General features: G+C 31.1%; 2 protein-coding genes across 2 annotated transcripts; one reads left to right on the top strand and one right to left on the bottom strand.

Moving 5' to 3' along the window:
- Positions 1 to 426: 426 nt before the first annotated feature.
- On the bottom strand, positions 427 to 11,275 carry LOC130447394 (uncharacterized). The gene is made up of 9 exons (XM_056784188.1): positions 11,068 to 11,275; positions 10,051 to 10,181; positions 9,864 to 9,984; positions 2,549 to 2,679; positions 2,266 to 2,347; positions 1,768 to 1,935; positions 1,438 to 1,575; positions 1,068 to 1,234; positions 427 to 498 (listed from the first exon to the last, which is right to left on the bottom strand). Exons 1-9 carry the CDS (start codon positions 11,224 to 11,226, stop codon positions 453 to 455), a joined length of 1,143 nt encoding a protein of 380 aa, XP_056640166.1. The 5' UTR covers positions 11,227 to 11,275; the 3' UTR covers positions 427 to 452.
- A 3,445-nt stretch (positions 11,276 to 14,720) lies between these two features.
- Positions 14,721 to 26,996, top strand: LOC130447192 (heat shock 70 kDa protein cognate 2-like). The gene is made up of 5 exons (XM_056783872.1): positions 14,721 to 14,791; positions 15,336 to 15,519; positions 23,203 to 23,437; positions 23,580 to 24,826; positions 26,639 to 26,996. The coding sequence occupies exons 2-5, from the start codon at positions 15,346 to 15,348 to the stop codon at positions 26,864 to 26,866; spliced, it is 1,884 nt and encodes a 627-aa protein (XP_056639850.1). The 5' UTR covers positions 14,721 to 14,791; positions 15,336 to 15,345; the 3' UTR covers positions 26,867 to 26,996.
- The last annotated feature ends 257 nt before the right edge of the window (positions 26,997 to 27,253 follow it).

Genomic DNA, 27,253 nt, shown 5'->3' with positions numbered 1-27,253 from the left:
TAAGATTGGGGCAAGTTGAAGGCTTGTAAGATCAACTCCAAGACGAAATGTGTGATACCTAGACTAGCTAAAGGCTTGTAAAACCATTGTCAAGTGGTCACGAACTATATTGAGACAAACTAAAAGCATGTAAGATCAAGATCGAGTGCGACAGAGCAAACAACTTGAATCCTTTTGAGATTGAGACAAGCTGAAGGCTCATAACCGAGATCAAATGGTGCAAGGCTTACAAAATTCCAAGGTCAATGTGCGTAAGGCTCTTGCATAGTATCCTATTGGTCGAATAACCAAATTATTGGACGTCGAGGTTGCAAATGAATTCCGACGTTGTCATATTGTTCTAGTTTTCGTGGAAATCGAGTCTGTATATTGGTAGGAAGAAAAGTAGGGTTATGATGTAAATATATTGAAAATAAAAAACGAATAATTCCTAAAAGATTATTTATTTCTTCTTATGAAAGGGTTTTATTTATAACTTCGTGTTTTATAATTGCCGATCTAAAAACAAAATAAACTACTACGGCATACAAAAAAAAAAGAAATTTTGATAAAATTTTCCAAAATAGTGGCACTAGATTTTGCCACCTATCATAAATAATCGATTTTATTTCGATTTTTCTTCATTTCTCAAATTATTTCCACCAAGAATTTGGTAATAAATTAATATTATATCTAATCAATTTAAATCTTATAATATTGAAGCTCAAAGCTCTAAAGACTGCTTGGTTTCATTCATAATGTCACTCAAAATTTCGTCACTTTTGACTTGACAGATCAGCTGACTTTCATAAAACTAGATACAAAACATTAGATGAAATTTGAGGTTAGGAATTTGTTTACTTTTCCTCATAGAATTTTGACAGTTTTATTAGTGACAGCCAGTGACATGCAATGACAGGATTTCGTGCACGTCGTATGTCATTACGTCAATAAACTTTTACGAAAAATTGATTTGGCGAGAATCGAAACTTGACAGAATGTATGGATACGATTTTTTACAATTTAAAAGTGTTCTTAGTCGCCAAACTACTAATTTTGGACATATTACAAGAAATCATTTCACTTACACATTATTAGTACAAGCGTCGACCATTTTATCGTAGTACGGGGAACAGATGTCATCGTTAAAAAATTTGTTGTGCAAATTAATAGCGTGAGTCAATTGAAATATCAACAATCGCTGATAGAAGTGATCGGTGATTTTATATTTTTCGCAAAATCGATGATAAATCATCTGAAAATAATGGAAAAAGTGTTTAAATTTATACGGAAACCTCGCAACTAGTTTTATTAATAAATATACACATGAAAAATGACAATTCAAGAAGTTTAATCTTTTGGGTATCATTTGGGCGTTGCCAGCTCTGATAATTTAACGGAAACGATGCTGATTCGTTCAAAAAAACCCAAAGGAAACAAATTAAATTTCTGTTTTACCTGTAAGGTTGTAGTTAGTGCCAGTACTAAAACTTGAATCGTGGGGCAACATATATAAGTAATTCCCGAAATAATTCCGGAGATAAGTCCGCGCCATTCCTTTGTTTGATCATTCAGTTCTAAATAAGAACTTATTGCCTGAAATGTGTAAAAAGCTTTACTGTAAAGTTTAATATTGATCATCATAAAACGTCGATTTAGTTAACACGAAACAACAAATAAAATCTGCTATACAAAAATGTCAAATGTCAATGTCAGATTTGACATATTTATATCAGTGTTGCCATACCTTATTAATAAATTGTTTGTCTATGATCAAATATTACTTACCATATATAATCCGACGTAAACACCGACAAATAAACCAAAATAAATATTCGTTTTATGAAAAATAACGTCAAAAATCTTCTTCGGATCCTTAAATATCGAATTCAATTTTCCTAATAGACGTTTAGTTAGATTGATTCCAACACCTACCAACGAGTATTTGAAAAATGCCTGCAAGAATATAAGCGTAGTGGTTCTTAGAAAGGTTTTTTGATTTCTCGGGAGCACGCGACTCGGTTAAAATCTAAAAAAACACACCAGAGGATCGCGGCGCTCGGTTTTGTCTTAAAACATGATCAATTATTAGCTGGGAGCTTCAATATTGACCTTAATCTTATTATAAACATATTTCTTATTCTTATTTACTTAAAAAATCCGTTTTAAATTATCACTATCAGTTTTTATTGTTTGCTACTAAAATTTTTTAATCGAACCTCGTACACAAACCAAAAGTTTAATTTAATAAAATGTTACAACATTAGGGTAGGCCAGTATATTCACCTGTAATGAAATTTCTCCGATTTGCTTGAGAGATTTTCGATTTTTTCTGTATTTATCGTTTTTTAACTTTGGAATGAAAAACCTGAAATTTAAAACGAAAAAAAACTAAGATATTAATACTTCTGTTTCCTGTAAGTAAAACTAAAAGTAGTTTTAAATAAAACTACGGGTTAGATCTGGTGAATACGGTGGGTGTTTAACTAATTCATAAATCACTTATGGAATTCTAGCGAGAATCAAAAAAATATGACAGATACACAAATTATTTTCGAATTTTACTTACCAAAAATAATTGAAATCAATTTCTTTATTTCTTTTTTCGAAAAGGTGCATTAGAATTCCGCTGGTGATCATAAATAACGCCGTTTGTTGTACGGATGATAATCTCAACGCGTTTAAACACGTTTCTAAAAACTGTAAAGATATACGGGATGTTTTAACTTTTCTATACAGTATAATAAAGTGAAAATGATCAATTTAAACTCTTAAACCGATTTTTAACATTTCTTTAATACTGTTATGTTCTAAATATTGTTTACAAAGTGCTGTAGCATCGTGAGTCCATTTAATATAACCAGGTTAACTCTATCTGGACGAATCTGTGTCTTGTAGTGGATTCGAAGCTACAACTTTTTAGTTTCGAAGAAGATTCCAAGTTTTTGTGAACTTTCTGGAGGAATCTGTGTCTTGTAGTGGATTCGAAGCTACAACTTTTTAGTCTCGAAGAAGATTCCAAGTTTTTGTAAACTTTCTGGACGAATCTGTGTCTTGTAGTGGATTCGAAGCTACAAATTTTTAGTCTCGAAAGAGATTCCAAGTTTTTGTAAACTTTCTGGAGGAATCTGTGTCTTGTAGTGGATTCGAAGCTACAACTTTTTAGTCTCGAAGAAGATTCCAAGTTTTTGTAAACTTTCTGGAGGAATCTGTGTCTTGTAGTGGATTCGAAGCTACAACTTTTTAGTCTCGAAGAAGATTCCAAGTTTTTGTAAACTTTCTGGACGAATCTGTGTCTTGTAGTGGATTCGAAGCTACAAATTTTTAGTCTCGAAAGAGATTCCAAGTTTTTGTAAACTTTCTGGACGAATCTGTGTCTTGTAGTGGATTCGAAGCTACAACTTTTTAGTCTCGAAGAAGATTCCAAGTTTTTGTAAACTTTCTGGAGGAATCTGTGTCTTGTAGTGGATTCGAAGCTACAACTTTTTAGTCTCGAAGAAGATTCCAAGTTTTTGTAAACTTTCTGGACGAATCTGTGTCTTGTAGTGGATTCGAAGCTACAACTTTTTAGTTTCGAAGAAGATTCCAAGTTTTTGTAAACTTTCTGGAGGAATCTGTGTCTTGTAGTGGATTCGAAGCTACAACTTTTTAGTTTCGAAGAAGATTCCAAGTTTTTGTAAACTTTCTGGAGGAATCTGTGTCTTGTAGTGGATTCGAAGCTACAACTTTTTAGTTTCGAAGAAGATTCCAAGTTTTTGTAAACTTTCTGGAGGAATCTGTGTCTTGTAGTGGATTCGAAGCTACAACTTTTTAGTCTCGAAGAAGATTCCAAGTTTTTGTAAACTTTCTGGACGAATCTGTGTCTTGTAGTGGATTCGAAGCTACAACTTTTTAGTTTCGAAGAAGATTCCAAGTTTTTGTAAACTTTCTGGAGGAATCTGTGTCTTGTAGTGGATTCGAAGCTACAACTTTTTAGTTTCGAAGAAGATTCCAAGTTTTTGTAAACTTTCTGGAGGAATCTGTGTCTTGTAGTGGATTCGAAGCTACAACTTTTTAGTCTCGAAAGAGATTCCAAGTTTTTGTAAACTTTCTGGAGGAATCTGTGTCTTGTAGTGGATTCGAAGCTACAACTTTTTAGTCTCGAAGAAGATTCCAAGTTTTTGTAAACTTTCTGGAGGAATCTGTGTCTTGTAGTGGATTCGAAGCTACAACTTTTTAGTCTCGAAGAAGATTCCAAGTTTTTGTAAACTTTCTGGACGAATCTGTGTCTTGTAGTGGATTCGAAGCTACAAATTTTTAGTCTCGAAAGAGATTCCAAGTTTTTGTAAACTTTCTGGAGGAATCTGTGTCTTGTAGTGGATTCGAAGCTACAACTTTTTAGTCTCGAAGAAGATTCCAAGTTTTTGTAAACTTTCTGGACGAATCTGTGTCTTGTAGTGGATTCGAAGCTACAAATTTTTAGTCTCGAAAGAGATTCCAAGTTTTTGTAAACTTTCTGGACGAATCTGTGTCTTGTAGTGGATTCGAAGCTACAACTTTTTAGTCTCGAAGAAGATTCCAAGTTTTTGTAAACTTTCTGGAGGAATCTGTGTCTTGTAGTGGATTCGAAGCTACAACTTTTTAGTCTCGAAGAAGATTCCAAGTTTTTGTAAACTTTCTGGACGAATCTGTGTCTTGTAGTGGATTCGAAGCTACAACTTTTTAGTTTCGAAGAAGATTCCAAGTTTTTGTAAACTTTCTGGAGGAATCTGTGTCTTGTAGTGGATTCGAAGCTACAACTTTTTAGTTTCGAAGAAGATTCCAAGTTTTTGTAAACTTTCTGGAGGAATCTGTGTCTTGTAGTGGATTCGAAGCTACAACTTTTTAGTCTCGAAAGAGATTCCAAGTTTTTGTAAACTTTCTGGAGGAATCTGTGTCTTGTAGTGGATTCGAAGCTACAACTTTTTAGTCTCGAAAGAGATTCCAAGTTTTTGTAAACTTTCTGGAGGAATCTGTGTCTTGTAGTGGATTCGAAGCTACAACTTTTTAGTCTCGAAAGAGATTCCAAGTTTTTGTAAACTTTCTGGAGGAATCTGTGTCTTGTAGTGGATTCGAAGCTACAACTTTTTAGTCTCGAAAGAGATTCCAAGTTTTTGTAAACTTTCTGGAGGAATCTGTGTCTTGTAGTGGATTCGAAGCTACAACTTTTTAGTCTCGAAGAAGATTCCAAGTTTTTGTAAACTTTCTGGAGGAATCTGTGTCTTGTAGTGGATTCGAAGCTACAACTTTTTAGTCTCGAAGAAGATTCCAAGTTTTTGTAAACTTTCTGGACGAATCTGTGTCTTGTAGTGGATTCGAAGCTACAAATTTTTAGTCTCGAAAGAGATTCCAAGTTTTTGTAAACTTTCTGGAGGAATCTGTGTCTTGTAGTGGATTCGAAGCTACAACTTTTTAGTCTCGAAGAAGATTCCAAGTTTTTGTAAACTTTCTGGACGAATCTGTGTCTTGTAGTGGATTCGAAGCTACAACTTTTTAGTTTCGAAGAAGATTCCAAGTTTTTGTAAACTTTCTGGACGAATCTGTGTCTTGTAGTGGATTCGAAGCTACAACTTTTTAGTTTCGAAGAAGATTCCAAGTTTTTGTAAACTTTCTGGAGGAATCTGTGTCTTGTAGTGGATTCGAAGCTACAACTTTTTAGTCTCGAAGAAGATTCCAAGTTTTTGTAAACTTTCTGGACGAATCTGTGTCTTGTAGTGGATTCGAAGCTACAACTTTTTAGTCTCGAAGAAGATTCCAAGTTTTTGTAAACTTTCTGGACGAATCTGTGTCTTGTAGTGGATTCGAAGCTACAACTTTTTAGTTTCGAAGAAGATTCCAAGTTTTTGTAAACTTTCTGGAGGAATCTGTGTCTTGTAGTGGATTCGAAGCTACAACTTTTTAGTCTCGAAGAAGATTCCAAGTTTTTGTAAACTTTCTGGAGGAATCTGTGTCTTGTAGTGGATTCGAAGCTACAACTTTTTAGTCTCGAAGAAGATTCCAAGTTTTTGTAAACTTTCTGGACGAATCTGTGTCTTGTAGTGGATTCGAAGCTACAACTTTTTAGTCTCGAAAGAGATTCCAAGTTTTTGTAAACTTTCTGGAGGAATCTGTGTCTTGTAGTGGATTCGAAGCTACAACTTTTTAGTCTCGAAGAAGATTCCAAGTTTTTGTAAACTTTCTGGACGAATCTGTGTCTTGTAGTGGATTCGAAGCTACAACTTTTTAGTTTCGAAGAAGATTCCAAGTTTTTGTAAACTTTCTGGAGGAATCTGTGTCTTGTAGTGGATTCGAAGCTACAACTTTTTAGTTTCGAAGAAGATTCCAAGTTTTTGTAAACTTTCTGGAGGAATCTGTGTCTTGTAGTGGATTCGAAGCTACAACTTTTTAGTTTCGAAGAAGATTCCAAGTTTTTGTAAACTTTCTGGAGGAATCTGTGTCTTGTAGTGGATTCGAAGCTACAACTTTTTAGTCTCGAAGAAGATTCCAAGTTTTTGTAAACTTTCTGGACGAATCTGTGTCTTGTAGTGGATTCGAAGCTACAACTTTTTAGTTTCGAAGAAGATTCCAAGTTTTTGTAAACTTTCTGGAGGAATCTGTGTCTTGTAGTGGATTCGAAGCTACAACTTTTTAGTTTCGAAGAAGATTCCAAGTTTTTGTAAACTTTCTGGAGGAATCTGTGTCTTGTAGTGGATTCGAAGCTACAACTTTTTAGTCTCGAAAGAGATTCCAAGTTTTTGTAAACTTTCTGGAGGAATCTGTGTCTTGTAGTGGATTCGAAGCTACAACTTTTTAGTCTCGAAGAAGATTCCAAGTTTTTGTAAACTTTCTGGAGGAATCTGTGTCTTGTAGTGGATTCGAAGCTACAACTTTTTAGTCTCGAAGAAGATTCCAAGTTTTTGTAAACTTTCTGGACGAATCTGTGTCTTGTAGTGGATTCGAAGCTACAAATTTTTAGTCTCGAAAGAGATTCCAAGTTTTTGTAAACTTTCTGGAGGAATCTGTGTCTTGTAGTGGATTCGAAGCTACAACTTTTTAGTCTCGAAGAAGATTCCAAGTTTTTGTAAACTTTCTGGACGAATCTGTGTCTTGTAGTGGATTCGAAGCTACAAATTTTTAGTCTCGAAAGAGATTCCAAGTTTTTGTAAACTTTCTGGACGAATCTGTGTCTTGTAGTGGATTCGAAGCTACAACTTTTTAGTCTCGAAGAAGATTCCAAGTTTTTGTAAACTTTCTGGAGGAATCTGTGTCTTGTAGTGGATTCGAAGCTACAACTTTTTAGTCTCGAAGAAGATTCCAAGTTTTTGTAAACTTTCTGGACGAATCTGTGTCTTGTAGTGGATTCGAAGCTACAACTTTTTAGTTTCGAAGAAGATTCCAAGTTTTTGTAAACTTTCTGGAGGAATCTGTGTCTTGTAGTGGATTCGAAGCTACAACTTTTTAGTTTCGAAGAAGATTCCAAGTTTTTGTAAACTTTCTGGAGGAATCTGTGTCTTGTAGTGGATTCGAAGCTACAACTTTTTAGTCTCGAAAGAGATTCCAAGTTTTTGTAAACTTTCTGGAGGAATCTGTGTCTTGTAGTGGATTCGAAGCTACAACTTTTTAGTCTCGAAGAAGATTCCAAGTTTTTGTAAACTTTCTGGAGGAATCTGTGTCTTGTAGTGGATTCGAAGCTACAACTTTTTAGTCTCGAAGAAGATTCCAAGTTTTTGTAAACTTTCTGGACGAATCTGTGTCTTGTAGTGGATTCGAAGCTACAAATTTTTAGTCTCGAAAGAGATTCCAAGTTTTTGTAAACTTTCTGGAGGAATCTGTGTCTTGTAGTGGATTCGAAGCTACAACTTTTTAGTCTCGAAGAAGATTCCAAGTTTTTGTAAACTTTCTGGACGAATCTGTGTCTTGTAGTGGATTCGAAGCTACAAATTTTTAGTCTCGAAAAAGATTCCAAGTTTTTGTAAACTTTCTGGAGGAATCTGTGTCTTGTAGTGGATTCGAAGCTACAACTTTTTAGTCTCGAAGAAGATTCCAAGTTTTTGTAAACTTTCTGGAGGAATCTGTGTCTTGTAGTGGATTCGAAGCTACAACTTTTTAGTCTCGAAGAAGATTCCAAGTTTTTGTAAACTTTCTGGACGAATCTGTGTCTTGTAGTGGATTCGAAGCTACAAATTTTTAGTCTCGAAAGAGATTCCAAGTTTTTGTAAACTTTCTGGAGGAATCTGTGTCTTGTAGTGGATTCGAAGCTACAACTTTTTAGTTTCGAAGAAGATTCCAAGTTTTTGTGAACTTTCTGGAGGAATCTGTGTCTTGTAGTGGATTCGAAGCTACAACTTTTTAGTCTCGAAGAAGATTCCAAGTTTTTGTAAACTTTCTGGAGGAATCTGTGTCTTGTAGTGGATTCGAAGCTACAAATTTTTAGTCTCGAAAGAGATTCCAAGTTTTTGTGAACTTTCTGGAGGAATCTGTGTCTTGTAGTGGATTCGAAGCTACAACTTTTTAGTCTCGAAGAAGATTCCAAGTTTTTGTAAACTTTCTGGAGGAATCTGTGTCTTGTAGTGGATTCGAAGCTACAACTTTTTAGTCTCGAAGAAGATTCCAAGTTTTTGTAAACTTTCTGGAGGAATCTGTGTCTTGTAGTGGATTCGAAGCTACAAATTTTTAGTCTCGAAAGAGATTCCAAGTTTTTGTGAACTTTCTGGAGGAATCTGTGTCTTGTAGTGGATTCGAAGCTACAACTTTTTAGTCTCGAAGAAGATTCCAAGTTTTTGTAAACTTTCTGGAGGAATCTGTGTCTTGTAGTGGATTCGAAGCTACAAATTTTTAGTCTCGAAAGAGATTCCAAGTTTTTGTGAACTTTCTGGAGGAATCTGTGTCTTGTAGTGGATTCGAAGCTACAACTTTTTAGTCTCGAAGAAGATTCCAAGTTTTTGTAAACTTTCTGGAGGAATCTGTGTCTTGTAGTGGATTCGAAGCTACAACTTTTTAGTCTCGAAGAAGATTCCAAGTTTTTGTAAACTTTCTGGAGGAATCTGTGTCTTGTAGTGGATTCGAAGCTACAAATTTTTAGTCTCGAAAGAGATTCCAAGTTTTTGTAAACTTTCTGGAGGAATCTGTGTCTTGTAGTGTATTCGAAGCTACAAATTTTTAGTCTCGAAGAAGATTCCAAGTTTTTGTAAACTTTCTGGAGGAATCTGTGTCTTGTAGTGTATTCGAAGCTACAAATTTTTAGTCTCGAAGAAGATTCCAAGTTTTTGTAAACTTTCTGGACGAATCTGTGTCTTGTAGTGGATTCGAAGCTACAACTTTTTAGTCTCGAAGAAGATTCCAAGTTTTTGTAAACTTTCTGGAGGAATCTGTGTCTTGTAGTGGATTCGAAGCTACAACTTTTTAGTTTCGAAGAAGATTCCAAGTTTTTGTGAACTTTCTGGAGGAATCTGTGTCTTGTAGTGGATTCGAAGCTACAACTTTTTAGTCTCGAAGAAGATTCCAAGTTTTTGTAAACTTTCTGGAGGAATCTGTGTCTTGTAGTGGATTCGAAGCTACAAATTTTTAGTCTCGAAGAAGATTCCAAGTTTTTGTAAACTTTCTGGACGAATCTGTGTCTTGTAGTGGATTCGAAGCTACAAATTTTTAGTCTCGAAGAAGATTCCAAGTTTTTTGTAAACTTTCTGGAGGAATCTGTGTCTTGTAGTGGATTCGACAAGTTTTTGTAAAGTTTTCTGTACTTATCAGACCAGTCGACGTTTCTTTAAGTTGTAGACAACAAATTTATTAAAATCTTCTGCAATTCGTGACTCATAATATGGGGAAGACAGTTTCTATAGGATTCTGATTATATAGAGGGTTGGATATATTAAAAAAAATAAACTTACCGAATTAAAAAACATTAAAGTGTTCAAATTTTGGTTTTCCTTGGATTCAACTAATATAGATGTACCAGATATTAATCCGGGTACTAGTAAAGCTGTATAAAAATGTAATCCAAAGGTTTTGCTAAAAACGTGGTAAAAATGGTAAAAAACCGCATTAAATATGAATTTTTAAATAAAAAAATCTTACGCCAAAAGACATATCGAACCGAATGTAAAAGTTCCCATTAAAAATCCGTAAAATACAGTTCTAAAAACACGTTCCAACGATCGTTTTCCTATATTTTTCTTCTTCATTTTGTAATCCATAATCAAACGGATCTTGAATAGAAAATGCAAAATTATATAAAGAAGTTATTCAATTATCAATAATTTTGATAAAAACTTCTGCTTGTAGTTCGAATCCCAACAAAAATATCAAATTCACCATAAAGTTAACCCTTTAAATGACGAAGAACCCCAATTATAGACACCGATTAGCAACCAAGGTCGAAGAAGCCCAAAGACTCGAATAAACCAGAACGAGATTCCATTCTTCAAAAGAAGTTTCTACCATCAACATAAATCGTAAAAAAGCTTTTGGATTTGACACCATCATCGAGGAAGTACTGAAGAAGCAAAACCTTCCTAAATTATGGGAAGTAGCAGAGGTTATGGTACGTAAATGAAGGAAACCTCCCGTATCAAAAATTTGGCTCTAAACCATCGATCTAGTCCTTGGAAGGATTCCGCAGCTTTCATAGACGTGGTCTTCAATAAACTACAAGTTAAATATACCAAAACCTTCAAGACACTCGCTGGTGGTTATTTTGGACGTGGAACAGACCATGAAGAAGCTAATTATTGAATTAATACATGGCGTATCAAGAATAGAATCGAATTTTTTTATACTAACAATGCAACTAACAAAAAATCGCTTCTTTACAAATGGTTTTTGGACCCCGTCTTGACATATGGCTTACGACTATTTTAAATGATGGTGTTAGTTAATTTATTCGTTTTTATACAAAATATTCTATAATACAGGGTGTGGCAGACAAATATTCCCACCGGTTTCTTTGATTCAAGTTGTTTGGTATCTAAATCCAACTTTCGATTAAAAATTTTCGTACCACACCCTGTATATTCGTAGCGTTTATTCTACGGACGCGTTTTTATGGTTTTACAATACTCGACACGCTGTATAATGAATTTTTGTATAACTTACAATAAATATGGGAATAAAAAACTTGGTCGTTCCTAAAACTACGTTGGGTAGTAAATTCGAAAGCGCCGTTGTACAACTCGGTGTCCAATAATGTACAAATTGACATCCCGTATCTTTGAGTACATGTTTATAGAAAATTTCTTTACTAACAACTGCCATATTCGAAATTATTTATACGACAATTTTCGGTACGAAATCCGTTTCGACTACGGGCGATTATTTTAATGGGACATTAATATTTAATAGGCATTGTAAGTAAATTTACTCAAATTTTAAACAATAAAGTTAATTCTGTTTAGTTGGAATTTCGCAATAAATTCGCCGTAACGGGTGTACCAAATAAACGGAAAACGCGGTTGAAACTTTGCGACGTTGCCACACGTGATCAAATTTCGAATATTCGATCGAAGCAGGCGTTTCCATACAAACTATTTAGAGTGAAACAACTTTATTTTGAAAAAAGAGATGCCAATAAACGTAACAGTTTTTATAGATTCGATTAAAGTGGTTAAATCGGATCGGTTTTAAGGGCAAAATATGAAGAAATTTGGAAATATGTTTAAAACATTCCGGCCCGTTGTGTTTTAAATAAAAAACCAAAGGTTTGGGGTCTTTTTTGAGGTTAGTTAAAGTATGTCATCACTTCATTTGATGGATGCATGATTACGATCACGATCTTTTTGAATTATTTCGAAAAATAACTGATCGTGAGATTTGTATTTGAAATATGCCGCCAAAATCAGACATGAAACTGTTTTTTTCCATGTACGTTTAGTATTGCTATTGAACCAAGAGATGGCGCTGAAACGAGAACTCGATTTATCTAAAGGAAATTATTTGATTGGTATTGCAAGTAACGAATTGAAGAGAAAACTCCATTTAGCCTTAGAAATTTTCACGAAATTGAGTCAATTACTGATAAAATGTCGTTTAAGTTGTATAGATTATCGTTTAATTGTTTATATGAACTACTATTATAATTTTAGGTTATGATCAGAACAAAATTTACGTTTTAACTAATATTTATAACCTACAAATCTAGTTATAGGTTATGAATTCGATTATATGAACTACTACTAATTTATAGGTTATGATCAGAACAAAATTTACGTTTTAACTAATATTTATAATCTACAAATCTAGTTATAGGTTATGAATTCGATTATATGAACTACTTCTAATTTATAGGTTATGATCAGAACAAAATTTACGTTTGAACTAATATTTATAAGCTACAAATGTAGTTTTAGGTTATTAATTCGATCATATGAACTACTATTATAATTTTAGGTTATGATCAGAACGAAATTTACGTTTGAACTAATATTTATAACCTACAAATCTAGTTATAGGTTATGAATTCGATTATATGAACTACTACTAATTTATAGGTTATGATCAGAACAAAATTTACGTTTTAACTAATATTTATAACCTACAAATCTAGTTATAGGTTATGAATTCGATTATATGAACTACTTCTAATTTATAGGTTATGATCAGAACAAAATTTACGTTTGAACTAATATTTATAAGCTACAAATGTAGTTTTAGGTTATTAATTCGATCATATGAACTACTATTATAATTTTAGGTTATGATCAGAACGAAATTTACGTTTGAACTAATATTTATAACCTACAAATCTAGTTATAGGTTATGAATTCGATTATATGAACTACTACTAATTTATAGGTTATGATCAGAACGAAATTTACGTTTTAACTAATATTTATAACCTACAAATCTAGTTTTAGGTTATGAATTCGATCATATGAACTACTATTATAATTTTAGGTTATGATCAGAACAAAATGTACGTTTTAACTAATATTTATAACCTACAAATCTAGTTATAGGTTATGAATTCGATTATATGAACTACTACTAATTCATAGGTTATGATCAGAACAAAATTTACGTTTTAACTAATATTTATAAGCTACAAATGTAGTTTTAGGTTATTAATTCGATTATATGAACTACTACTAATTTATAGGTTATGATCAGAACGAAATTTACGTTTGAACTAATATTTATAAGCTACAAATGTAGTTTTAGGTTATTAATTCGATCATATGAACTACTATTATAATTTTAGGTTATGATCACAACAAAATTTACGTTTGAACTAATATTTATAACCTACAAATCTAGTTTTAGGTTATGAATTGGATTATATGAACTACTATTATAATTTTAGGTTATGATCAGAACAAAATGTACGTTTTAACTAATATTTATAACCTACAAATCTAGTTTTAGGTTATGAATTGGATTATATGAATTATTATTATAATTTTAGGTTATGATCAGAACAAGACCTCAATTTGAAGTATTTCTAACGACCCTGATTCGTTGTTTCGGGTTAAAAATGTTTTCATATTAACTACTACTAGTTAAAGTATGTTTTTCGTTGTTTTTTTTTTCATGATGTGTCGCTGCTTTGGACTTAAACCTTAAACGAAATGAAACTGATCCTTTTTTGAAAAGAATCATCATTGGTGATGGAAAATGGATCCTGTAGAGTAAAATAATTCGAATAAACACGATGAACTAGCACAAATCGCGCGGGAGGCCGAAAAACAACGAAAAAAGCTAATGCTACCATTTTGGTTGCATTCTAAAGCTGTTGTGTCGTTTGAGGTATTTTTAATGAACCAAACTATAAAATCTGATGTTTACTATCAACAATTAATAAAATTGGACGGAGCAATCAAGGAAAAACGACCAGAATTGTCGAATCGGCAAGGCTTCCCCCATACAACCCCGATTTAGCACCGTCTGATTACCATTTATTTCGAAATTTGTAGAATTCTTCGAATTGTCAAACTTTGACGATGACCTGGTTCAGTTTTTTTACGAGCGCGGTATTTTTAGGGTGGAAAAAGGTCATTAAACAAAATGGCAGATTTATAATTGATTAAAAACTATTTTTTGTTTAAAAAAAAAATGAAATTACTTTGTCGCCTACCTATAATATAACGTCTAGATAATTTTTGTAATCTAATTTTGTTGAAATCACGTTTCAAATTTCTATCGGGTTTATTTTGAAAACACGTCGAGTATTTTTAGCTTTTTATACTTTCTCGTTTTGATTTATAATGAATTTTAAGTAAGAATTTTCCAACGGCGAATATATTTCGATCAAAACAACTGAATCGTTTCGAAAATTTTATTAAAAAACGTTATAGACGCGTTTCTAATTAATTTTATATTTTAATATAAAAAAACTATAGCATTAAATAAGAACGAAATTTACAAAAAAAAAACGTCGAATTTTCGAGATGTATTATTCAAATTTTGAAATAGAAAAAATCGTTTGAAATAATTGTTAAATTAACGTAATTTTCTATAGTTTTTATTAAAGAATCTGTTCGGAATTATTATTTGTCTATTGTAGATACAAAAAACATTCAAAATTTTTCTGAATTTACGATCTTAAATCATTAAATACTTGTCGAATGTTAACTCAATTATTGCCCGATTAAAAATAATCAAACCCACACAAATGAAAGATAAAATGTTGCGTTATTTTCAAATTTGCACACCCTGTATATCTTGAATTGTATCTATAGATATATTAACCCAATTTTCCCCACCTAGACGATCTGTGGGAGGATGCATGCCATCACTTTGGATACTCGATTTTCACATTCTATTATAGTCACAAAACTGGTAAGCAACTATAAAATTTTCTGTTTTTTGGCATCAAATACAACCGGTAAGAGTTTTAAATATATTTTTTATGACTAAATTTTATTCGTAATATACATTTTCCAAATATAATTCATATTTTCCATGGAAAATTTACTAATTTTCATCAATTTCTGGCCGATTTTTCATATAACCTATAATTCCTGTGAATCGCCTATTAGTCCGGTAAAAATTTGTATCATTATAGTGCGAGGAAATTGAAAATACGTCGACCCCCCAATTATTCCCAAAACGTTTCTAATAAACTTTCAATTTTCTCTTTTATTTTTGCTAATACAAAAAAGTCGTGGTTATCAAAATTATAGAGAATTTCGTGCTCTATAATATTATAAAACAAGATTTCGAAAAAAAAGTGTACTAACACTAATATATTTCCCAGTTTTCGAATACTTTGATTATATAACTACATGAACCCTCTGTTCGAAGTTGTCTTCAATTCAGGTGTTCAGGAGTGTTCGTTACACCACTCTGATGAGATACAATAACGTCGAAACTAGTCACTTAATTTAACGATCCTATAGAATTGAGTTAAATCAGATTTTCGTCTACAGTATTTCAAAAATGGGTAAAGTAGCAGCAATCGGTATCGATCTGGGTACTACTTACTCCTGCGTAGGCGTATGGCAACACGGAAAAGTTGAAATTATAGCTAACGACCAAGGAAACAGAACCACCCCTAGTTACGTGGCTTTCACCGATAGCGAAAGATTGATTGGAGACGCTGCGAAAAATCAAGTGAGTCATTCTGTATAATATCTAAAATTAAATTTTTTAAGATTATTTGTAAGAGAAACGATATATTTGTATGTGGATAAAATTTGATTTGATTAAGAGAAATCGAAAAAAAAAAAAAAAAATAAAATATTTCTATAAATGGAATCCAATTTTTACGTAACTTTATGGTACTACCCAATACCATTTACGTTTAAAGGATCTGGTTGCGATAATTACAATCTTATAGTCCTTTTTTGGAGAAACCAGTCGACTTTGAAAACATCGAAATCGGTAGTTTATACAAGGTGTCAATTTAGAAACGTACCATCGATATTTCGATCCCTATAATATTTCAAAAATACCCAGACGCAACATTTAAAGTCTCCAATGGTAAGACATAACATCGCTAAGAGCTAAAACAGTTTTATACAGAAACTAATCGTCATTTGTGTTTAGAGACAGTTTTCTACATAATCTAACTGTCATTTGTCTTTCAAAATAGTTTTCTACATAATCTAACTGTCATTTGTCTTTTAAAACAGTTTTCTACATAATCTAACTGTCATTTGTCTTTTAAAACAGTTTTCTACATAATCTAACTGTCATTTGTCTTTTAAAACAGTTTTCTACATAAACTAATCGTCATTTGTGTTTAGAGACAGTTTTCTACATAATCTAACTGTCATTTGTCTTTTAAAACAGTTTTCTACATAAACTAACTGTCATTTGTCTTTTAAAACAGTTTTCTACATAATCTAACTGTCATTTGTCTTTTAAAACAGTTTTCTACATAATCTAACTGTCATTTGTCTTTTAAAACAGTTTTCTACATAATCTAACTGTCATTTGTCTTTTAAAACAGTTTTCTACATAATCTAACTGTCATTTGTCTTTTAAAACAGTTTTCTACATAAACTAACTGTCATTTGTCTTTTAAAACAGTTTTCTACATAATCTAACTGTCATTTGTCTTTTAAAACAGTTTTCTACATAATCTAACTGTCATTTGTCTTTTAAAACAGTTTTCTACATAAACTAATCGTCATTTGTGTTTAGAGACAGTTTTCTACATAATCTAACTGTCATTTGTCTTTTAAAACAGTTTTCTACATAAACTAACTGTCATTTGTCTTTTAAAACAGTTTTCTACATAATCTAACTGTCATTTGTCTTTTAAAACAGTTTTCTACATAATCTAACTGTCATTTGTCTTTTAAAACAGTTTTCTACATAAACTAATCGTCATTTGTGTTTAGAGACAGTTTTCTACATAATCTAACTGTCATTTGTCTTTTAAAACAGTTTTCTACATAATCTAACTGTCATTTGTCTTTTAAAACAGTTTTCTACATAATCTAACTGTCATTTGTCTTTTAAAACAGTTTTCTACATAAACTAATCGTCATTTGTGTTTAGAGACAGTTTTCTACATAATCTAACTGTCATTTGTCTTTTAAAACAGTTTTCTACATAATCTAACTGTCATTTGTCTTTTAAAACAGTTTTCTACATAATCTAACTGTCATTTGTCTTTTAAAGACAGTTTTCTACATGAACTAATTGTCATTTAAAAACAGTTTTCTACATAATCTAACTGTCATTTGTCTTTTAAAACAGTTTTCTACATAATCTAACCGTCATTTGTCTTTTAAAGACAGTTTTCTACATGAACTAATTGTCATTTAAAAACAGTTTTGTACATAATCTAACTGTCATTTGTCTTTTAAAACAGTTTTCTACATAATCTAACTGTCATTTGTCTTTTAAAACAGTTTTCTACATAATCTAACTGCCATTTGTCTTTTAAAACAGTTTTCTACATGAACTAATTGTCATTTGTCATTTAAAAACAGTTTTCTACATAATCTAACCGTCATTTGTCTTTTAAAACAGTTTTCTACATAAATTAACTGTCATTTGTCTTTTAAAGACAGTTTTCTACATAATCTAACTGCCATTTGTCTTTTAAAACAGTTTTTTACATGAACTAATTGTCATTTAAAAACAGTTTTCTACATAATCTAACCGTCATTTGTCTTTTAAAACAGTTTTCTACGTAAATTAACTGTCATTTGTCTTTTAAAGACAGTTTTCTACATAATCTATCTGCCATTTGTCTTTTAAAACAGTTTTCTACATGAACTAATTGTCATTTAAAAACAGTTTTCTACATAATCTAACTGTCATTTGTCTTTTAAAACAGTTTTCTACATAATCTAACTGTCATTTGTCTTTTAAAACAGTTTTCTACATAATCTAACTGCCATTTGTCTTTTAAAACAGTTTTCTACATGAACTAATTGTCATTTGTCATTTAAAAACAGTTTTCTACAGAAACTAACCGTCATTTGTCTTTTAAAACAGTTTTCTACATAAATTAACTGTCATTTGTCTTTTAAAGACAGTTTTCTACATAATCTAACTGCCATTTGTCTTTTAAAACAGTATTTTACATGAACTAATTGTCATTTAAAAACAGTTTTCTACATAATCTAACCGTCATTTGTCTTTTAAAACAGTTTTCTACGTAAATTAACTGTCATTTGTCTTTTAAAGACAGTTTTCTACATAATCTAAATGCCATTTGTCTTTTAAAACAGTTTTCTACATGAACTAATTGTCATTTGTCATTTAAAAACAGTTTTCTACAGAAACTAACCGTCATTTGTCTTTTAAAACAGTTTTCTACATAAATTAACTGTCATTTGTCTTTTAAAGACAGTTTTCTACATAATCTAACTACCATTTGTCTTTTAAAACAGTTTTCTACATGAACTAATTGTCATTTAAAAACAGTTTTCTACATAATCTAACCGTCATTTGTCTTTTAAAACAGTTTTCTACATAAATTAACTGTCATTTGTCTTTTAAAGACAGTTTTCTACATAATCTAACCGTCATTTGTCTTTTAAAACAGTTTTCTACATAAATTAACTGTCATTTGTCTTTTAAAGACAGTTTTCTACATAATCTAACTGCCATTTGTCTTTTAAAACAGTATTTTACATGAACTAATTGTCATTTAAAAACAGTTTTCTACATAATCTAACCGTCATTTGTCTTTTAAAACAGTTTTCTACATAATCTAACTGTCATTTGTCTTATAAAGACAGTTTTCTACATAATCTAACTGCCATTTGTCTTTTAAAACAGTTTTCTACATGAACTAATTGTCATTTGTCATTTAAAAACAGTTTTCTACAGAAACTAACCGTCATTTGTCTTTTAAAACAGTTTTCTACATAAATTAACTGTCATTTGTCTTTTAAAGACAGTTTTCTACATAATCTAACTGCCATTTGTCTTTTAAAACAGTATTTTACATGAACTAATTGTCATTTAAAAACAGTTTTCTACATAATCTAACCGTCATTTGTCTTTTAAAACAGTTTTCTACATGAACTAATTGTCATTTAAAAACAGTTTTCTACATAATCTAACCGTCATTTGTCTTTTAAAACAGTTTTCTACATAAATTAACTGTCATTTGTCTTTTAAAGACAGTTTTCTACATAATCTAACCGTCATTTGTCTTTTAAAACAGTTTTCTACATAAATTAACTGTCATTTGTCTTTTAAAGACAGTTTTCTACATAATCTAACTGCCATTTGTCTTTTAAAACAGTATTTTACATGAACTAATTGTCATTTAAAAACAGTTTTCTACATAATCTAACCGTCATTTGTCTTTTAAAACAGTTTTCTACATAAATTAACTGTCATTTGTCTTATAAAGACAGTTTTCTACATAATCTAACTGCCATTTGTCTTTTAAAACAGTTTTCTACATGAACTAATTGTCATTTGTCATTTAAAAACAGTTTTCTACAGAAACTAACCGTCATTTGTCTTTTAAAGACAGTTTTCTACATAATCTAACTACCATTTGTCTTTTAAAACAGTTTTCTACATGAACTAATTGTCATTTAAAAACAGTTTTCTACATAATCTAACCGTCATTTGTCTTTTGAAACAGTTTTCTACATAAATTAACTGTCATTTGTCTTTTAAACACAGTTTTCTACATAATCTAACTGCCATTTGTCTTTTAAAACAGTTTTCTACATGAACTAATTGTCATTTAAAAACAGTTTTCTACATAATCTAACCGTCATTTGTCTTTTAAAACAGTTTTCTACATAAATTAACTGTCATTTGTCTTTTAAAGACAGTTTTCTACATAATCTAAATGCCATTTGTCTTTTAAAACAGTTTTCTACATGAACTAATTGTCATTTGTCATTTAAAAACAGTTTTCTACAGAAACTAACCGTCATTTGTCTTTTAAAACAGTTTTCTACATAAATTAACTGTCATTTGTCTTTTAAAGACAGTTTTCTACATAATCTAACTGCCATTTGTCTTTTAAAACAGTATTTTACATGAACTAATTGTCATTTAAAAACAGTTTTCTACATAATCTAACCGTCATTTGTCTTTTAAAACAGTTTTCTACATAATCTAACTGTCATTTGTCTTATAAAGACAGTTTTCTACATAATCTAACTGCCATTTGTCTTTTAAAACAGTTTTCTACATGAACTAATTGTCATTTGTCATTTAAAAACAGTTTTCTACAGAAACTAACCGTCATTTGTCTTTTAAAACAGTTTTCTACATAAATTAACTGTCATTTGTCTTTTAAAGACAGTTTTCTACATAATCTAACTGCCATTTGTCTTTTAAAACAGTATTTTACATGAACTAATTGTCATTTAAAAACAGTTTTCTACATAATCTAACCGTCATTTGTCTTTTAAAACAGTTTTCTACATGAACTAATTGTCATTTAAAAACAGTTTTCTACATAATCTAACCGTCATTTGTCTTTTAAAACAGTTTTCTACATAAATTAACTGTCATTTGTCTTTTAAAGACAGTTTTCTACATAATCTAACCGTCATTTGTCTTTTAAAACAGTTTTCTACATAAATTAACTGTCATTTGTCTTTTAAAGACAGTTTTCTACATAATCTAACTGCCATTTGTCTTTTAAAACAGTATTTTACATGAACTAATTGTCATTTAAAAACAGTTTTCTACATAATCTAACCGTCATTTGTCTTTTAAAACAGTTTTCTACATAAATTAACTGTCATTTGTCTTATAAAGACAGTTTTCTACATAATCTAACTGCCATTTGTCTTTTAAAACAGTTTTCTACATGAACTAATTGTCATTTGTCATTTAAAAACAGTTTTCTACAGAAACTAACCGTCATTTGTCTTTTAAAGACAGTTTTCTACATAATCTAACTACCATTTGTCTTTTAAAACAGTTTTCTACATGAACTAATTGTCATTTAAAAACAGTTTTCTACATAATCTAACCGTCATTTGTCTTTTGAAACAGTTTTCTACATAAATTAACTGTCATTTGTCTTTTAAACACAGTTTTCTACATAATCTAACTGCCATTTGTCTTTTAAAACAGTTTTCTACATGAACTAATTGTCATTTAAAAACAGTTTTCTACATAATCTAACCGTCATTTGTCTTTTAAAACAGTTTTCTACATAAATTAACTGTCATTTGTCTTTTAAAGACAGTTTTCTACATAATCTAAATGCCATTTGTCTTTTAAAACAGTTTTCTACATGAACTAATTGTCATTTGTCATTTAAAAACAGTTTTCTACAGAAACTAACCGTCATTTGTCTTTTAAAACAGTTTTCTACATAAATTAACTGTCATTTGTCTTTTAAAGACAGTTTTCTACATAATCTAACTGCCATTTGTCTTTTAAAACAGTATTTTACATGAACTAATTGTCATTTAAAAACAGTTTTCTACATAATCTAACCGTCATTTGTCTTTTAAAACAGTTTTCTACATAATCTAACTGTCATTTGTCTTATAAAGACAGTTTTCTACATAATCTAACTGCCATTTGTCTTTTAAAACAGTTTTCTACATGAACTAATTGTCATTTGTCATTTAAAAACAGTTTTCTACAGAAACTAACCGTCATTTGTCTTTTAAAACAGTTTTCTACATAAATTAACTGTCATTTGTCTTTTAAAGACAGTTTTCTACATAATCTAACTGCCATTTGTCTTTTAAAACAGTATTTTACATGAACTAATTGTCATTTAAAAACAGTTTTCTACATAATCTAACCGTCATTTGTCTTTTAAAACAGTTTTCTACATGAACTAATTGTCATTTAAAAACAGTTTTCTACATAATCTAACCGTCATTTGTCTTTTAAAACAGTTTTCTACATAAATTAACTGTCATTTGTCTTTTAAAGACAGTTTTCTACATAATCTAACCGTCATTTGTCTTTTAAAACAGTTTTCTACATAAATTAACTGTCATTTGTCTTTTAAAGACAGTTTTCTACATAATCTAACTGCCATTTGTCTTTTAAAACAGTATTTTACATGAACTAATTGTCATTTAAAAACAGTTTTCTACATAATCTAACCGTCATTTGTCTTTTAAAACAGTTTTCTACATAAATTAACTGTCTTTTGTCTTATAAAGACAGTTTTCTACATAATCTAACTGCCATTTGTCTTTTAAAACAGTTTTCTACATGAACTAATTGTCATTTGTCATTTAAAAACAGTTTTCTACAGAAACTAACCGTCATTTGTCTTTTAAAGACAGTTTTCTACATAATCTAACTACCATTTGTCTTTTAAAACAGTTTTCTACATGAACTAATTGTCATTTAAAAACAGTTTTCTACATAATGTAACCGTCATTTGTCTTTTGAAACAGTTTTCTACATAAATTAACTGTCATTTGTCTTTTAAACACAGTTTTCTACATAATCTAACTGCCATTTGTCTTTTAAAACAGTTTTCTACATGAACTAATTGTCATTTAAAAACAGTTTTCTACATAATCTAACCGTCATTTGTCTTTTAAAACAGTTTTCTACATAATCTAACTGCCATTTGTCTTTTAAAACAGTTTTCTACATGAACTAATTGTCATTTGTCATTTAAAAACAGTTTTCTACAGAAACTAACCGTCATTTGTCTTTTAAAACAGTTTTCTACATAAATTAACTGTCATTTGTCTTTTAAAGACAGTTTTCTACATAATCTAAATGCCATTTGTCTTTTAAAACAGTTTTCTACATGAACTAATTGTCATTTGTCATTTAAAAACAGTTTTCTACAGAAACTAACCGTCATTTGTCTTTTAAAACAGTTTTCTACATAAATTAACTGTCATTTGTCTTTTAAAAACAGTTTTCTACATAATCTAAATGCCATTTGTCTTTTAAAACAGTTTTCTACATGAACTAATTGTCATTTGTCATTTAAAAACAGTTTTCTACATGAACTAATTGTCATTTGTCATTTAAAAACAGTTTTCTACATAATCTAACTGTAATTTGTCTTTTAAGACAGTTTTCTATACAAAGTAACTGTCATTTGTCTTTTAAAGACAGTAAGACATAACATCGCTGGATAAGTCTTGTAACTGACACATAGATGGCGCTGCCATAATTGTTCGAGTAATCCCGGTTTGCTGATTGAGATCGGATCGCCATGACGTCGAAGTTTCGAGTGGCGGGAACGGCAAAAGAATCAGAAGCGAATAGAGAGAGATAGAGAGTGGTATACCGAATGTTCTTTATCTCTCTATCGGCAGTCCACTTGAACAGGTTTCTACATATTTCCTACCGTCTTGGAGTTGGATATATTTTTCGTTATCCCAATTTAATTTCGATATTTGTTATTAGGTAGCCATGAATCCTAAGAACACCGTCTTCGACGCCAAACGTCTCATCGGTAGAAAATTCGACGATCCCAAAATACAAGGCGACATGAAACATTGGCCTTTCCGAGTCATCAACGATTGCGGTAAACCGAAAATCCAAGTCGAATATAAAGGCGAAACCAAAAAGTTCGCTCCAGAAGAAATTAGCTCGATGGTTTTAACGAAGATGAGGGAAATCGCGGAAACTTACCTCGGAGGTACGTTATCTGTCTTTATTAATCCTTAATCCTTTCTACATTAGAGTCCAACCACGATCTAATATCGTTGTTTCTCCATTATTTTCTATTATTCCTTCGTTGTTGTCTTCTCCAAGAATATATCTAATCTAAACTTCTTCAGGTAAAGTAACAGACGCCGTAGTTACGGTACCAGCATATTTCAACGATTCCCAAAGACAAGCAACCAAAGACGCCGGTGCCATCGCCGGTCTTAACGTCTTAAGAATCATAAATGAACCAACAGCCGCTGCTCTGGCTTACGGATTGGACAAGAACTTGAAAGGAGAAAAAAACGTGTTGATATTCGATTTAGGAGGTGGTACTTTCGATGTATCAATATTAGCGATAGACGAAGGATCTCTATTTGAAGTTAAATCAACGGCCGGAGATACGCATTTAGGTGGCGAAGATTTCGATAATCGTTTAGTAAATCATTTCGTGGAGGAATTTAAAAGGAAACATAAGAAAGATCTGAGCGGTAATAGTAGGGCGTTGAGGAGATTGAGAACCGCTTGCGAAAGAGCTAAAAGGACGTTGTCTTCGAGTACCGAAGCTAGTTTAGAAATAGACGCTTTACACGAAGGTGTCGATTTTTATTCGAAAATAACCAGAGCTCGATTCGAGGAACTTTGTATGGATCTGTTTAGATCGACTCTCCAACCAGTGGAAAAATCTTTGATCGACGCTAAATTAGATAAGGAAGCTATCCACGATGTTGTATTAGTCGGAGGTTCTACTAGAATTCCGAAAATACAAAAGATGTTGCAAGATTTCTTCTGCGGTAAGGCATTGAATTTAAGTATCAATCCAGACGAAGCTGTAGCTTACGGAGCCGCTGTACAAGCCGCCATCCTTAGCGGAGATACTAGCTCGCAAATACAAGACGTACTACTAGTAGACGTGGCTCCTTTGTCGCTAGGAATAGAAACAGCGGGAGGAGTTATGACGAAAATCGTCGAAAGAAATTCGAGGATACCGTGTAAACAACAACAAACTTTCACTACATACGCCGATAATCAAAATGCTGTTACTATTCAAGTATTCGAAGGGGAACGAGCTATGACCAAAGACAATAACCTTTTGGGTACTTTTAATTTGACAGGAATACCTCCAGCTCCTAGAGGGGTACCTAAAATTGAGGTAACCTTCGATTTAGACGCCAATGGGATATTGAACGTTTCCGCTAAAGATAGCAGTACTGGAAAATCGGAAAAAATCACGATAACAAACGATAAAGGGAGATTATCGAAAGCTGATATTGATAAGATGGTTGCCGATGCTGAAAAATATGCCGCCGAAGACGAACAACAGCGACAAAAGATATCCGCCAGGAATCAATTGGAATCTTATATTTTTAGCGCTAAGCAGGTAAATTTTGTGTTTTTCAAAACAGTTTTCTACATAAACTAACTGTCATTTGTCTTATAAAACAGTTTTCTACATAAAGTAACCATCATTCGTGTTTAGAGACAGTTTTCTACATTAACTAATTGTTATTTGTCATTTAAAGACAGTTTTCTACATAAACTAATCGTCATTTGTGTTTAGAGACAGTTTTCTACATAATTTAACTGTCATTTGTCTTATAAAACAGTTTTCTACATAAAGTAACCATCATTCGTGTTTAGAGACAGTTTTCTACATTAACTAATCGTTATTTGTCATTTAAAGACAGTTTTCTACATAAACTAATCGTCATTTGTGTTTAGAGACAGTTTTCTACATAATTTAACTGTCATTTGTCTTATAAAACAGTTTTCTACATAAAGTAAGCATCATTCGTGTTTAGAGACAGTTTTCTACATTAACTAATCGTTATTTGTCATTTAAAGACAGTTTTCTACATAAACTAATCGTCATTTGTGTTTAGAGACAGTTTTCTACATAATTTAACTGTCATTTGTCTTATAAAACAGTTTTCTACATAAAGTAAGCATCATTCGTGTTTAGAGACAGTTTTCTACATTAACTAATCGTTATTTGTCATTTAAAGACAGTTTTCTACATAAACTAATCGTCATTTGTGTTTAGAGACAGTTTTCTACATAATTCAACTGTCATTTGTCTTATAAAACAGTTTTCTACATAAACTTACCGTCATTTGTCTTTTAAAGACAGTTTTCTATATAAAGTAACCGTCATTTGTCTTATAAAACAGTTTTCTACATAAAGTAACCATAATTTGTTTTTAAAGACAGTTTTCTACATTAACTACCTGTCATTTGTCTTTTAAAACAGTTTTTTACATAAACTAATCGTCATTTGTGTTTAGAGACAGTTTTATACATAATTTAACTGTCATTTGTCTTATGAAACAGTTTTCTACATAAACTTACCGTCATTTGTCTTTTAAAGACAGTTTTCTATATAAATTAACCGTCATTTGTCTTTTAAAACAGTTTTCTACATAAATTAACCGTCATTTGTCTTTTAAAGACAGTTTTCTATATAAATTAACCGTCATTTGTCTTTTAAGACAGTTTTCTACATAAACTAACCGTCATTTGTCATTTAAAGACAGTTTTCTACATAAACTTACCGTCATTTGTCTTTTAAAGACAGTTTTCTATATAAATTAATCGTCATTTGTCTTTTAAGACAGTTTTCTACATAAACTAACCGTCATTTGTCATTTAAAGACAGTTTTCTACATAAATTAACCGTCATTTGTCATTTAAAGACAGTTTTCTACATAAACTAACCATCATTTGTCATTTAAAGACAGTTTTCTATATAAATTAACCGTCATTTGTCTTTTAAGACAGTTGTCTACATAAACTAACCGTTATTTGTCATTTAAAGACAGTTTTCTACATAAACTAACCATCATTTGTCTTTTAAAGACAGTTTTCTACATAAATTAACCGTCATTTGTCTTTTAAGAAAGTTCTCTACATAAACTTACCGTCATTTGTCTTTTAAGACAGTTTTCTTTATAAATTAACCGTCATTTGTCATTTAAAGACAGTTTTCTACATAAATTAACCGTCGATTGTCTTTTAAGACAGTTTTTTATATAAATTAACCGTCATTTGTCATTTAAAGACAGTTTTCTACATAAATTAACCGTCATTTGTCATTTAAAGACAGTTTTCTACATAAATTAACCGTCATTTGTCATTTAAAGACAGTTTTCTACATAAATTAACGACGAAATTTTATCGAAATTATGAATTGTAGGCCGTAGAAGACGCCCCGGCTGATAAATTGACTACAGAAGATAAAAAATTGGTACAAGATAAATGCGCCGAAGTATTATCTTGGTTAGATTCGAATCAGTTGGCCGAAAAAGACGAATTCGAACATAAATTGAAAGAAGTACAACAGGATTGTTCGCCTGTTATGATGAAGCTCCACATGGGATCCCAACAAGCTCAAGGTGGTCCAAAAGTCGAAGAAGTTGATTAATTTTTTGGTATTCGAATTATTTACTAAAAATTCCGTTATATTCTTTCAAATACTAATATTTGTAATGACACCCTGTATAAGTATAATAAATCTTCTGGAAATAATAAATATTCACTATTTTTTTCTATGTTATTTTCGATTATTGATAAGGAAACAGGTTTTTTTTATTGGATTTTCGGCAGCGAAAGTGTTTAAATTATAATTTGAGTTGGGAATTTTTATATATTATCCTGATAAAAACGTGATTGTCATATTTTAAAACGACTCTTGGAATTAATTGTCTACGTTCTATAATTTCTGAGATACGGTAAGTATATATAAACAGTTAAATGACAATTTTTTTCAAAATTTCATAATCTAAAAAGCCTGTAAAACAAGTTACAGCCA

The sequence above is a fragment of the Diorhabda sublineata genome, chromosome 8 (assembly GCF_026230105.1).
Source record: "Diorhabda sublineata isolate icDioSubl1.1 chromosome 8, icDioSubl1.1, whole genome shotgun sequence".
In the NCBI taxonomy this organism is placed as follows: Eukaryota; Metazoa; Arthropoda; class Insecta; order Coleoptera; family Chrysomelidae; genus Diorhabda; species Diorhabda sublineata.
Note: the sequence above shows the minus strand (reverse complement) of the source record. Positions and strands in the feature narration are given on the sequence as shown.